The sequence below is a fragment of the Sebastes fasciatus genome, chromosome 18 (assembly GCF_043250625.1).
Source record: "Sebastes fasciatus isolate fSebFas1 chromosome 18, fSebFas1.pri, whole genome shotgun sequence".
In the NCBI taxonomy this organism is placed as follows: domain Eukaryota; kingdom Metazoa; phylum Chordata; class Actinopteri; order Perciformes; family Sebastidae; genus Sebastes; species Sebastes fasciatus.
The window spans coordinates 9,637,942-9,653,127 of NC_133812.1; the positions used below are offsets into that span (position 1 = coordinate 9,637,942).

The window sequence follows — 15,186 nt, forward strand, 5'->3', positions numbered from 1 at the left end:
GTTGAGAATCAGGCGCTCACCAGCTATTTGCGTCTGTCCCTGCGGGTTGAAGGAGTTGGGCCCTGCGTTGAGAGGTGGCCGGGGGCCTTGAGTAGGAATGGCCACCCTCACCCTCATTCTCTCGAGCTCACTAAGGCGGTCTGAGAAGAGACCGGTCTTGGGAGGGTCCTCAAGTTTCTGGCGATGTCCTGTGGACACACAAAAAACACGCGTTTTAGTGGTAATTTATTTGATAATAGTGTTTATTACTGCTGTAATGTTGCATGTCAGTGTGTTTGTTTGTTCTCCTGGCATGCAGTTTGTCAATTATTCTCCATAATATACATTTTAATGACTCAGTTCTGCTGTGTGCCATGCCTAACTTAGTAAACACAGTTTGCGCTCCTAAATAAAGAGATGGTAAAGAGAGGCTCTCGGGAATGGGATGCTACATCCTGCTAATTAACGAAGACTCAGGCAATTATCTCGTATCGCCTTGCATGAGAGAAAAAAGAGAGAGTTACGAGCGACGGGGAGAGAGAGAAGTCACATGTATGTTTGGTTTTAACCTGAGGCTTCTTCCTCAGGTAAACACTAGCTCTCACGCCATCGCCCCATTATCCCCACAGGAGTCTCGACTTATGCCAAATATATATCTTTTCCTGCATTCCTCTGCCAATACTTTTACACCCTTTATATCCCTGATTCTATTCTCATCACTCTGGTAACTCTAGACCCCTCCAATATACCAATACAGTACGCGCAGATTGCAAACACATAAATCATGCAACACAAACACAAAACAATGTGTCACTCGCTCCAGCCCATCTCTATCCCAGCAGGCCCTGGAGTGGGAACCACAGCAGAACCTGCCCAGGGGCCCAGGTGCCCAGGTGTACACTTTAGTTTAGTAAAGGTGGGGTAGATAGAGAGTCTTGTGCACACACACAGTCCTTTTTTATCACTGACAGGTCTGTGTCAGTGGGTCTGTCTGGTCTCGCACTAGTTCTCCTGCAAAGGCGGTAAAGTAAATATCAAACAGAGGAGAGTAGAAACTCCTGCTGTGCTTGGCAGAGCTCCAGTTGACTCAGGCAGAAACAACGAGCTACTTCAGAATCCTGCCCAACCTGCCTGCTGCCTGGGCTGGGAACAAAGGCCTGGCACTACACCTACCTACAGGACTGGGTGGGTGTTGTGGAGGGAGACGAGATCGTCACAAAAATCACCATTAAGATCAAAGACCACAGAAAATTAGCCTCACCGGGGGTCCTTGTGGACTAATAATCTAACATGTGTAGTAATGACTCCCGGGCTGAGGAGCTTTGTCGCATGTCAGCCCCACCTTTCCCTCCCTCTGAGGATTGTATGTCACTTTCACCATCAAATAAACTAGGGCTGTCAAATCGATTAAAATATTTAAGCGCGATTAATTGCATGGTTGTCCATAGTTAATTGCACATTTTTTATCTGTTCAAAATGTACCTTAAAGGGAGATTTGTCAAGTATTTAATGCTCTTATCAACATGGGAGTGGACAAAAATGCTTGCTTTATGCAAATGTATGTATATATTTATTAATGGAAATCGATCAACAACACAAAACAATGACAAATATTGTCCAGAAACCCTCACAGGCACTGTATTTAGCATAAAAATATGACCAAATCATAACATGGCAAACTGCAGCCCAACAGACAACAACAGCTGTCAGTGTGTCAGTGTGCTGACTTGACTATGACTTGCCCCAAAACTGCATGTGATTATCATAAAGTGGGCACGTCTGTAAAGGGGAGACTCGTGGGAACCCATAGAACCCATTTTCAGGTCAAGGGACGGACCTTTTTGAAAATGGCCATGACAATTTTCCCTCACCAAAATTTTGGAGTGTTATTTGACCTCCTTCGGGACAAGCTAGTATGACATGGTTGGTACCAAATGGATTTAAAACTGAGCTCAATACAACTTAAAAATCGCAAGTTGCATTAATGCGTAAAAGAAATTTGTGGCGTTAAAACAAATTTGCGTTAACGAGTTATCGTGTTAACTTTGACAACTCTAAACTAAACACTAAATGACAAGAAAATAATATAAAAAAAGCCTCATCCTCTCTGTGTATCAGGTTTCTACTACTGCAAGTTCAAAAAAAAAATTTCAACCACAAAAATGCCTTTATAAAGCCTCGTCACAAAAAATGAATTCATTCTGGACTTGAGAATGGCGGGACTGAAAAGGCAGCCAGTGACAGTCAGACCATGATTTTTTATTACAGTGACGTTACCAGACTGGCATCATCCAGTTCAAAATAAACAATCTCATCATCCGCTTCTCTACATAGTTGCTTTGGAACGCGACTAATATCGGCTACTTGAAAAACCTCAGCTTATTGAAGTTTTTTTTTTGCTTCACAACATAATTCATGGCCATATTTCATTAATAATATTCCTCCATCGTTCCCGCGGATAATTTGTGCCTCTCGCTGGCATTCCTCATCTCTCTGTGCAAGCTGTGCCCAGTCAATCATAGCGTTTCCATTTTCAACAGACCGAATTTCTATTCTAAAAAAGCCTCGGGACACAGTGCGGGCTTTGTGCACAGCCCCGTCTCCTAGTGATGGGAATAAATAGCAATGGGAGAGACCGAGGGAGATGAGGGGAGACAGAGAGGGACAGACATGAGGGGGGAGGAGGCACATGGAGAGGAAGAGACCCTGATGACCAGTAAATTAAGAGCACTGGATGGGTCTGAACCAGTCAGGAGACGCGGGCTCTGTGAGGAGTGAGGAGTGCTGAGCACAGAGCTCAGCGAATGGTGAAATAGTTAGAGGGTTTAGGATTTCGACATCTGTGAGGAAGATCCCAAAATACAGATAACAGATATTATTTATAAGTATATTTACGGAGATAAAGATTCTGATCTACATGACAAGCAAGCTCTCTGTCACTGGTAACTTAAGCTTGTTGTCACAATTTCAGTAGCTCTCAGCTTCCACCCCCATATTGTCAAGATTGCCTATGGATGCAACTCAGTTTAAAGGAAAGCAACGTATTTTTCCTCCTATAGGAATGCAGCATGTCAACCACCACATTAAGGTCCAATTTACACTCCAAACAGCCAGACCTCAAGTCCATTAGTTTAGCCTGCCTTGACAGTAAATACAGTTTTTCATGAGTTAATTACACCTTTTAGACGACAACTGTTGCCAAACACAAGACGTCTCAGCTGTTTTATCGGAACCCTAGCAGGGCGGAGGAATGAGCCGGGGGTATTTAAAGGAGCGGGAAAGGCGGATGATTTCACTGCCGTAGGGAAAGTCCCTGAGATTCCCATCATCCCTGTGAAAACAGCGGAGATTTTCGATAGCGCCTGCCACTTCCCTGCCCAGCCAGCGGCCGGAAACATGGACAGATTCAGACCAGATGTGAGCGACTCGCACACAAAAACACACGTAGAAAACACACACACATGCAAAGAATGGACGTATGCAAGCACACGTCTGCACATGCACGTACAGTACGGGCTCACACATGCACACGCAAAGAAAGATTAATAATGATGAGATAACACCTCTATAGATAGTATCTCTAATCACACAGTTGCACACTGATCCTAGAATAGTATTATTTCAGCCGTCCCAGAGACATGAGTCTGGATTCAACTCGCCCCTGCTGATCTGATAACAGTTAGTAAGAGCAAGTAGGCAAACAGAATATAAGTCCTCTGTAATTAATGGCAGCATTAGATTGGATCTGAGGCTGAGCACAGAGATCTTTGACGTATAGTTAGCTGTTCCCTCATATGTCCTGGCTGAAAATGTTCCTCAAATACCAACGTTTTTTTTAGCTAGCTTACTGGGATTTTTCATGACAAGGCTACCAATGTGCTTTTTAGAACTTAGTTCCAAGGGCTAAAAAGTTTAAAGGGGTAGTTTTTGGGAAATATCCACTTTCTCACTGAGAGTTAGATGAAAAAAAAGATTGATACTTTCATGTCGTTGCGGTAAGCATGAAGCTACAGCCAGCAGCAGGCTAGCTTAGCTTAGCATTAAGACTGGAAACAGGGGGAAACAGTTAGCCTGGCTCTGTCTAAAGGTAATACAATGTGTTACAAACAAGATAATAAGTACGACGGCATTTTAGGGCCATTGTAGGTAAAACATTTGTTTTTTTAAATTAAGGAATCGGGTTGGGGGTAATATTCTGAGAAAAAACTCAGAATTTCCGAGAATAAAGTCGCAAATTTACAAGAAAAAACACGGATATTCTCTGAGATTAAAGGGGCAAATTTACGAAGAAAGATTCACAACTTTGCAAGATTATTAAGTCGTATATTCACGGGAAAAAGTCTGTATTTTTTATGTTTTTTTAAAATTGTGTAGCAAAACAATGCTAATGAAAAATATTGTTTTTTTTTGGTTAAGTAACCACATCACTTCGCTTTGCAAGGTTGGATCAACCTCATCACACTACATATGCCACTGTTAAACACTGCGGGAACGTGAGCCGCCGAATGCAAAATATATTATATTGTAGCGGACGCTTCCTCCATTCATCAATTCTCATCCCAACCCTGTCTCCCACAAAATGACGTTCCCATACACCTAAACTGCATAACCAAAATACGTTTTGAGGCAAATTTGTGATTGGTGATTCGGCTATACAAATAAATTTGACTTGACTTGGCTTAAAATGACTACGACATTGAAACAAAACAAAACGAAAACTTAACAAATGACTATGTTTCACACGGGACACGAACAGCGGTTTCCTGGGGGAAAGTCCATTGTTTGTTGGACCCATCCACCTCTGCTCCCGCCCACCAGTAGTGGACTTTCTCGCTTATTATACCCGTTATTATACAATAACGTTACTATTCAACGTAACTTTCATACATAGCTGCTTGATATACCACATCACCTGCTCTGCGCACCGCTCATTGTACTATGTCACTCGCTGTGGCCATTTGCGATTTTCAAATGTATTTGTGATACGTAAAAGACAAACGTAATCCACGACAAAATACGTTTCCTTCCAAACGTAATTGAGAATGCAATGAAGTTGTATAGGAAAGTACCTTTTAGGAGAAAGGGCTGTCTCATCCGCTTATCCGGGGCAGCCGGTTAAGCAGGGAATTCCCGACATCTTTCTCTAGCTCAGAGGCCATCCTTACCATAATAATTTAGAAGCAAAGAAATTCAGACAGTGGCTGGCGTTACCACGGTTTTGCACTCCACTATTTTTCCGAGTTTTTGTTCTCGTAAATTTATGACTTTATAATCTTGCAAATTTGTGATTTTTTTCTTGTAAATTTACGATTTAAATCTCGGAAATTCTGAGTTTTTCTCAGAATATTACCCCCCTTCCCCGGCTCTGTAATTCTTTTTTTTTTTTTACCTACAATGGCTCTAATACGCTGTCGTAAATAAGTGAGCTTTAGAAGTGCTGGTAGATCGATTTTGATACAATAATTTGTTACATGATTCTCAGGTCTCGGTGAGAAAATGCTTCCAAAATGTTGATTTATGCCTTTAAAGAACCTCCTCCCCCACATCAAGTTTCAGCTATCACTACAGACACATCATTAGGAAATTCTCCTGCCTGCTGCCTGACTAAGTAACATGTGAGGAAAAAGCAGAGCGCCAGCAAATCCTGAATAAATGGGATAATTTATAAATTTGGTGTCGCGTCATGCCCTGTAAGCCCTTCAGGCTGGTTTATGATCACTGGGTGAGCTCGGATGAATGTATCTTTGGGGCTGATTCAGAAAAACCCCCATGCTCATGGAGCCTGGGTTGAATCAGCCTGTCTGTGTTTGTGTGTGTGTATGTGTGTGTCAGTCATCTCGCAGTGGAACGGCCAGTAAATTCGATGAATGAATACACTGGTTCCATATTTCACTTTTTTATTTGGAGCCCTCACAGTGGCCATGTTGTTTTTGTGAGCGGTCAGAAACAATGAATTATTTCAGGTGGCGATCTGAAACTGGCAGAGCGCTGTGTGGGTGACAGCCAGACGCCCGTCTACCATGGGGGTCTGGTATAAAGGGAGAGGAGGGAGAGAGAGGGAGGAGGGAAAGAGATGAGGGTAGACAATAAAAACAGAATTGGAAAAAAAAGAGAAGAAAAGTGGAAGAAGTGAAAAAGAGAGGAGGTGCGGGAGATGAGGCAGCGAGCGAAGGAGAGAAGGAGACGGAGGGAAAGGGGGAGCCAGGCTGTCGTGGAGCGCTGCCAGCCGTCTGTGTGGTCCATGCGTTCCAGCCTGGAGGAAGCAAGCCAGGCAAGGGAAGGGCACACACACACTCACACACACTTACGTACACACACAGACATACACAACAATTCCCAAAGGCGAAACATTTATTGAACACAAAAACACATTATATACACACTCGTATGATATTGTACGAAGTTTAAAGACCGCTCACACACATACAGACACAGTTTGGCTGGCGTGTGCTCCCTCTGCACCTCTCTGCTCACATTAAAGCGATTTGATTCAAATCCCTCCGAGATATTTTTTTTTTTTTTTTTTTTTAACTGCAGCTCGGGGCCAACCAACTCCAGACCCTCTTTCATAGTCTTTATCTATTTTTATGATTCACTTTCTGTCTCCCTTTCTCACTCTTCATTCTTCCTCTCTGTCTGTCCCTCCCACTGAATGATTTTGTGTTTTGCGTTGTAAAGGCCTTGGCACCTCTTCAAGGAACTTCATAAGACATTCAACTGACTGACTGCCTCTGGAAAAGCCTGCAGTCTTTCTTTTTTCTCTCTCTTTTTTCCCCTCCTCCCTCCCTCTTTTCATTCCTTTTCCTCCTGATGTTTTGGGTGAGTTTTATTTGTCCGGCTCCCATTGTTAAAAGCTGTTTCGAGTAAGGCAGCAGCAGATACTGTGGGTGTGTAACTGTCTGTGAGGGAGAAAAGAGTATTATGTCTTCTAAAATCCTCCTGAAAGTACCTGAATGCTGTAGAAAAGACACGTTGCTCAAGGCAGTCACTGACAAGGCATGATAATCCAAAACTGTTCTGTTCCTGTACATAATGGCTGACATAATCTAAATATTGTGGTACTATGTAATTAGCATCTGTGTGTATCTTAGCATTTAGCACTGAGCGTAAACGGCTGTTGTCGGAAACAAAGCCCAGGCCTTACAGCAGGTAATAGTATCCTACGAGCGCATGTAATGGCATGTGTGAGTGATGACACTGTTCGGAGGCCTTTTGGTGTCATCATGACAGACATGTTAATGAAGGCGTCTCACTTACTCATACTGTTTTCCAGCCTAGCAGCACTGAAGGTGGCAGTTTTTTTTAAGAGTTTTAACGAGGCGTAGCCTAGCAACCACTCCTATAAGTTTTTTTTTAGGTGTGTGGGTGTTTGTCTGAGTGCATTTGAGTGAGCATGGGTGTTAGCGTGGCATTTATTACGGTGAACTATTCATCATCCTCTACTGCCCATCTCACTTGTGGTGTGCCACAAAGCTCCGATTTAGGACCACTACTGTTTTCTGTTTGCATGCGTCCTGTAGGGGACAATGACCCTCTTGTGTTGTCGTAACTTTCTCTTACTTTTTTTCATGCCGTGGGCCTGTACGAGTGTGCCATGTCAGATTCAGCAAATGTTTTTTACTTCGGATAACTGTGAAAAAGACCTGCGTAAACGTGATGAATGCCACGTGTGCGTAAATGAGCCTACGTTCATGAGAATTGTAAATAAGCATAATTAACACCCCAATCATGCCATATAAGGCTATGTGTCCTGCCCCATTCATCTGTCTCCGCCAATATATCAACCAGCTGCTTAAAGACACGCTCACTTCCAAGGGCCTGACGCGCTAAGGCATCCAAAAGGAAGTCGGCCATGACGCGCCTGGTTACACCCGTTGACCTTATTATATACAGAGACAAAGTAACCTTCAATTACTGCATAATTTATGTCGTTTTACAGTTGTTGTTTTGTTTTTTGTTTTTATTTATTGCAAGACAAAAGACAATACAACAGAACAACAAGAGGACGGCGCATGCGTAAGTCGTTTTCCAGTTTGAGATGTTCATATTGATACCGTAGTGTTATACCATAGCATCAATAGCCAATTCAAATTAACGATTATCGTTAGACTATTTGAATACATTTAGAATTATATTAGGCTATAATTCGAATTGCAGAGTTAAACAGGATAATATCTAATGTGTAATTCATATAGAATTTTCAAACTCAAAATTGCTTCAAGTAATGAAATATACAATCCATTAGTGAAAAACTTAAACTCCTACGACAGGTTTGGACCACAATTGTAAATTGTGATCATACCTAAGAGAAAAGGCAAGTTCTCCTAAAACACTCGTACAAGCCACTTAAGAACAGATCTGTTCGTACGAGTGGTTAAGGTACCTTTTTATGCGGATGACATCCACCCGTATGTATCAATAACACCTGGCCATAATAGCAATCTTGTCACTCATTAACTCCCCTGACAAGCTGGATGTCTCACAATTTCTTGAGATTAAATGGCAATAAATCTAAGTTCAACTTCATTCTGCTCATCCTTAATAACCTTGGCAGTCCGTCTAGAGATTTGGAAGTCAGGAAGGTTGCACAGTCCTGCTTTCTTCAATTAAAAATCATATGCAGAATGAGATCTTTTCTATCTTCTGCTGACCTCGAGAAAGGTATCCATTGTTTTTATTTTATCGTATCTGGACTACTGTAACTCACTTTATTCAACTGTTTGACGAGAGTTGGTCCAAAGTAGTGCAGCAAGGAACGTAAAACCATAGGCAACTGCTCTTTTTCTGTCCTAGCAACCAGACTTTGGAACCAGGGCTCAAGTTTAAGGACGTCCCGTTGTCCTCCTATGGGTAATAGGGCTGCCATGAGATCTCTCCTTCGCATTTTGTCCTTGGCAACATGCTACGCCTCTCACTTTTGATGTTTTGTTTATGTTAAAGGTTACTTTGAATGATTTTAACTAACGATAATGTAAAAAAACATCGATTTTAAATTTGGGAAGGTCCACATTCGTTAAATTGTATTTCAGAACGGTTCTGGGAGGATGGTGGAAAAAGTTAGTTGAGAGCCCTGTTTGGAACAAAGTTGACTGTTTCTAAAAACCCATTTCTTTAAGATGGCTTTCAATAACGTTCTATAAGTCCAAGGGTTGATGTGTGGTAACTGGTTTATGTATGCTTTCTGTGTTTTTACGTGAATTGCGTTTTTATGTATTTTTGATTACTATTTTTTCTTGTATGCGCTCTGCGCTTGGCATTGTGTTTTTTGTACTGGTGTTATTGTAAAATGCTTGCAATCTGTGTTTAAAAGTGCTATATATATAAAGTTTTACTTACTTACTTACTTTTACTTAACAGATTCAAGGAGGTGTGATCACATCATTAGGTCTAGCTCCAAAATACATCTGTCAACTTCTGAACCCTTGCGAGCTGGAACACAGCCTGAGGTCCTCTGGCAAGGGTCTCCTGGCTGTTCCCAGGTTAGTAACTAGAGGTGACAGAGCCTTCGCTGGGAGGGCTCCTCGGCTTTGGAATTATTGTCGGAGAAAATTTAGGTTTCCTTTGCATGTGTTTTCATGCTCACAATTTCCAGCCTGCTATTAACCACGGTATCATCTAATGTGATTTACATTTTACTTTATTTTTCCCTTTTGTCTATATATTATTAATATTATATATTTGTTACATTTATGCTTTATCTTGTCTTAATTTTTGCTCTGTGAAGCCCAACTTGTTTTGAAAAATGCCATACAAATGCCATTATTATTAAAGCTATTATACATGTAATGTATACAGAAGCATATCTGCAAGTATTGTGCGTATATATGTATGTGAGTATGAGCATGTGTGTGTCACAGGAAGAGTTTGGCTTGGCAGACAGGTCTCCTGAACCGCTAATATTGTCTGCAGGCCTTTAAGCAACCAGGGCCTCTTCACCAGACTTGTTAACACCCTGACCAAAATCGAACCAAAACACGACCCTGTCCCCAAGCCCAGAATCCCCCAGACCCAGCTGCTTCAAACACCAGAGACGGGCCTGACCGCTAACCTCCACCGCTGACACACAAGTTGACAACACACACACACCACTTTCTCTCAGTTATGCACAGTAACCACTGCAATATGCCACAGCAAGACACAGTACGTGTGACGCCACAATGGTTTTTGTCACCTCCTATGTTTGTCTGTGATCAATTAACTATAATGAGAACAGTGGGTTTGGACAGAAAACCTAGTATATTTTGTTATTACGGCTCGGCTATTATCACTCAGGAAGTTTGTCTCAGCTGGCCGCAGCCACCGTCAGGAGCAGCTGAAAGGAGACAGAACCACCTATAAAAGCACATTGGTTTAAACAGCCACTCCCTGTCTATTAGCTCAAAATGACATTTAATGAGGCCTATTAGCTCTGCTCCAAATCAGCACTGTGGCTACACTAGACTAATGGCACCAATAACACTCTCTCTCTCTGCAAAACATGTCATGTGTGTCCACACATGCAGGCACTAGGGGACAGATATACATGCATTTGGAGTCATATCTACAAGGGCAAACAGACGCCTATACATGCCTATACAGTACGCCTGAACACACACAGACACATACATATGCACACACTCGCTGAGTTGTTGGTGCAGCGGCAAACCACAGGGTAACCAAGAGCTGTCAAGCGATTAAGCACAATGCGAGCCACAGAAACCGAGTTAGCCTCCCGCTAATAACACAGTGGCCAGAGGGACCTGACTAACCACTTACCATACCCACACATCCACGCACACATACGCTGCAACCTCTGAGGAAAATCATACCGCAGATCTTTAAACTGGGCCTCGCTGATATTCGTCACTCCGACCACGCAATTAATTAGCTAAAGCTCAGCGCCACAGTTCAGAGATACGAGCCCCGTTCGTTTTGCGGGTGGTCCAGCTTTATCCACCCACACTGATATTAGATGAGGAACCGCTGGGGAAATGACATCCCTCAGGAGGGCTCATATGGCTACCATAAGGCTCATCAAACACGCCGACACAAAATGTCCTTCCTGAATGGGACACCCACGACCGAGTCATTAACAGGAAGCAAAAATTGCCAATAACATCAGAAAAAGTGTAAAAAAAGCACAGAGAATGGATGCTAATTTTAGCTTTTCAGACCAGTTACCAACCCACGTTGAAAAAAAGTGTTATTGTCAGCTTATTTTCCAGAAACAACACAGTGTTTTTTTACAGAGAAGGACCACAGAGTGCCAGTGTATGTCAGCCTTAAGACAGCCCACTGTTTTTTCTCCGTGTGTCTCTGTGCGGACCCCTCCCTGCAGGGGCCCGACGTACCACAGGCCTCCTAATTACCCACTCGTTTAACACAAAATAGAGCTGTAATGGCCGACAAAGCCCCCCCATGTGCCAATGAAGCGTTCACAGATAGAATCACAGTTTTGGAGACAGCCGGTGCTCTCAGCTCCGAGTCCCTCCGTGCTGAAACCCTGGAGGAGGGGAGGTGCGGTTGAGAGGGCACATGTGTGTTTTGCCACCCTCCGACCTCGGCTTAATGACCCCTGAGAGGGAGACGTGTTCTGGCTGTAGTTTCTGGGTAAATTACACCGCCGCTGCAATTCGGACCACTTAACAGCAAAGTAAAAAAGGTCAGGGGTTACGTATGATGACATACTCTTTATTGCTTAAATTACTGTCCCGAGACTGAAGTCAGAACATGCAGACTTTGACTTTAAAGCTTCGTCTCAGACCACAAATTGAGCAAATAGAACAATGGATGAAAGTGTAAAGTCTCTTCACAATGCCAGAATCCCCTCACCTGATATCAGGTACTACTGCCTTTGTCTAGTTTGGTGATTCACTTCACATACATGTATGTCCAGGCTTACAGGAAGGCCTTCTAGACACTAAGGCCGCAACTTTGTTGAGACCAAACTGAGGCTTTTCTAAACAAATTCTGCTCCGACTCCCATCTGCTCGCCACCAAATAACAGGACTTGTTTGAAAGCCATCTGACAGGGGACAGCAGATGCACAGGAAATGCTTTTGATCAAACAAGATGGCTCGAGAGCAAAGGAGAGATGGAGGGGAAAAAGTGGGTGTGATTGCAAGTACATGTGGGTTTGACGATAAGCATGTGCCTTTGTTTCGGGGTGCGTGTTGATGATCGCTGAACGTAGAGGCATTTTCTGGCACCACGGGCAGGTTTCCTACAAACGGAGACTGATGGTGGTACTAATCCTTCTGTCTCCCGGCTCCTCTGTGTCTCAGCGCTCTCTGGTGCCATATGTGACGGGGCAGTCGGGGCGGGTGGGTTTGTTTGTGATGTGATATTGTTCATTGAGACGCCATGAGATGAGAATATGTTTTTTTTATGAATAGGGAGGAGGGTTGGGGAAACAGCTGCATGCCAGACCAGTTGGCACTGATGGCTATAGTAAAGTTTTTTTTTTCCCTCCTCAGTTGTTTTTATATGGCCCATTAAAATGAGCTGATGCTAGCGTTCTGCTACCCAGTGTACCCTCTCAGGAATATTCTGCCTCGCTTTTTATTTCTCGTCTTTCTCTCAGATCGTCACACGGGAGGCTGAGCTGCTTTCTGAGAGGTCAACTTAATTAAAAGTCTGTTGATTGCTAATTAACACAATCAGAACCTTTTCCCGTAAAACTTGTTTTTTTGTTAATTAACTTGTTTTATTAGCCCGTCACCATTTTAGCTGGGCATTTGCTGCCATTGGCTGAGAGCACAGTCAGCCACGCCCACAGCTGAGTTAAAGGGGCACTCCACCGATTTTTGAAGTTTGGTTTACTCATCATGAAGTTCACTATTGAGCCTGTGAAAACAGTTCATAGTATAATCAAAGAGTATAGAAGCAAAGAGATGAAACTCTGGTGCTTTTTTGACAATAGCCGCTAGATGGCGCTGCAGTAACCCTGGCGCCATTTTGGACTGAAAACGCAATCGAGTCCCATAGCCATGAAAGAGACGTCTGTAAATCAGAGGATCATTTTTCTCAAAGTAAATTAACTTCCCAGTACGAACACTTAAATAGCCCTCATGTAAACTAATGTGTCCTAAAAGTTGTAAAATTCACTAAAATCCAGAGTTATTTATTTTGCATAATGAATGTGAATCAGACCCGAAGGACTGCACCGTCCTGCACGCTCATATGATCCGTTTCTGCCAGCTTCCTGCTAGCTGTATGCGGCTGTAATAATGGATATACTGTATTGGCTGTAATTCATCACTTTTATTATCTTATAATACACCCATGGGCTGTATGCTGTCAGCCTGTACTGTGGTGGATGTATTAACGTCTCTGTTCCCAAACAACCAGCTATCGGCTAATAGTTAGTCGTGCTAGTAGTATGACATCAACAGAATTTAATGTAGTTGTAGGCTATTTACTAACACGCAGGGCGAAAAAACAGGGCCAACCTCTTATACATCTACAGTCTGTGTTCTGTTGTACATCGATTTTGGAGGTCCTTGACACGAAAAAGTTTGATTGCTCTTAAAATCTGTGTGCTAGATTTTTCTAATTTCTATTTATGTCCATTGCTCACTTTATGCTCCTCTGGGAAGCAAAAAAGTTAAATAAATAAATAAGTAAGTAAGTAAATAGTTATAATAGTATGCATATTTATAATATTTTTATTGTTCAACACGGGCCATTTCACATCTGACATTAAAATTATGATAATAGAATAGAATTAATTTTGTTTTACTCTTGTATGGCACTTTGTAAGCCGACATTTTACCGGTATCCGGTAATCGCGGAAGCGTAGCTCTGCTGCTGGGCGCTGACGTTGCAATGGAACGAACAATTGACTTTCACTTCTCAGCAATATACGTTCTTTGGTATAATGTCTTCTGTGGCTCTGGAGGGAGCTTTGTAAATTATAGTAATTGAAAGATGCTACTGAGTTGCATTATGGGAAATGTAGGATCCAGCGCTTCTTGTGAATCCCCCATATTTTTTAAGCACAATGCTAAATCGCTGGTGTACCCGTTTAAAGACAAATTAACGGAAGTAGTACAGTACGCTGTTGGCTGAGTGTGTGTGCGTCAGCATATTCCCATACTGTACTGTGTGTGCGTGCCTTTGTACTCACTCCTGGGCTCACGCGGTCCGTCCACGGTGACCTTTATGGCTCGGTGGTAAGTGGCCACTTGTGGTGGGTTGGTGAATACTGTGATTGTCAGCGTGAAGCTCTTGCCTGTGGTGACATCAAACAACATCAAATGACATACCATCCGCAGAGACAATGACCCGCATTCATCGCTAAACCATCCCCAAGTCACAAGTGTGGTTGTGATCACATAATAGCCAATGCAAACTGGGGAAAAAAAAAATTGACTTTAAGAGGTTTAACGACAGACAACGCTGGCTGTTTGAGAGGGTCTATTTAGCTTTTTTGGCAGAGCCTAAATGACTGGAGGAGCCAGTATCTTGTTATCCAGACTCTCTCCCTGTCTAACGCAGTGTGAGTGGGCGAGAGGCATTTTAATAGTCACTTCCTTTCTCGATAATCCCCAGCAGTTGCTGCCTTGGGGTTGAGTGCGTGTGTGTATGCTCCTCTGTGCATGCGCGAAGCACGCTATGAATCAGAGCGCAACAGCCAAGTCAGCAGCAGCACTAACGTCTGAGGTATGCAGACGCGTCACGTAGCCATGGCTACGTGCAGGAAACAGGAAGTGGGGGGCAGGTTGCTGCAGCGACTTATTGGAGCAGCTGTCCATTCAGTCGCAGACGCCACCTACCCCGTGCGTGTCCTCCCCTCTCCTGCTCTACACTCACTGTAAACATGCCTTTCAAAGAGAAGTGAGGAGATGATCCGGGGAGATAAGCAGAGCACAGATGCAACAGGTGTTCCACATACCTGATCTGAGGTGCATGTGGGTGATCTGTGATAAAGTGGGACGCCTAGAGCTCCCCTGCCAACATCGCGGTTACCTGCGATCTAATTCGGGTTTACTGTCGAGGCAATCCTGCACCACACTATTAACTCTAATGATGTTATCACAAGTGTCTGATTACTCTCTGAATCACCTGCCCTATCTATCCTTGCTGTCATCGTACTGTGGCACCATTTCAGCCCTGCGACTCTCAATCCTTGTCCATCTCTGTTGGCCCTCCCCGCCTCTGTGTGCATGACTTTTAGCTATCTAACATCCTATCAGTTCGCTCTGCTTGCACTTATCTTGGGTATTC

The 15,186-nt window shown here is 43.2% G+C and overlaps 1 protein-coding gene across 6 annotated transcripts in view; it reads right to left on the reverse strand.

Annotated features, from left to right (window-relative positions):
- The window catches only part of runx2b (RUNX family transcription factor 2b), a 47,773-nt gene that overhangs the window by 9,905 nt on the left and 22,682 nt on the right, over positions 1-15,186 (reverse strand). For 5 of the 6 annotated variants that reach the window (XM_074616167.1, XM_074616163.1, XM_074616164.1 and 2 more), the window contains 2 exons: positions 14,087-14,191; positions 21-188 (listed from right to left, as the gene is read on the reverse strand). In XM_074616167.1, the coding sequence (XP_074472268.1) occupies positions 21-188; positions 14,087-14,191 (273 nt within the window). The remainder of the gene's footprint in view (positions 1-20; positions 189-14,086; positions 14,192-15,186) is intronic. The other variant, XM_074616168.1, reaches the window with a different exon arrangement.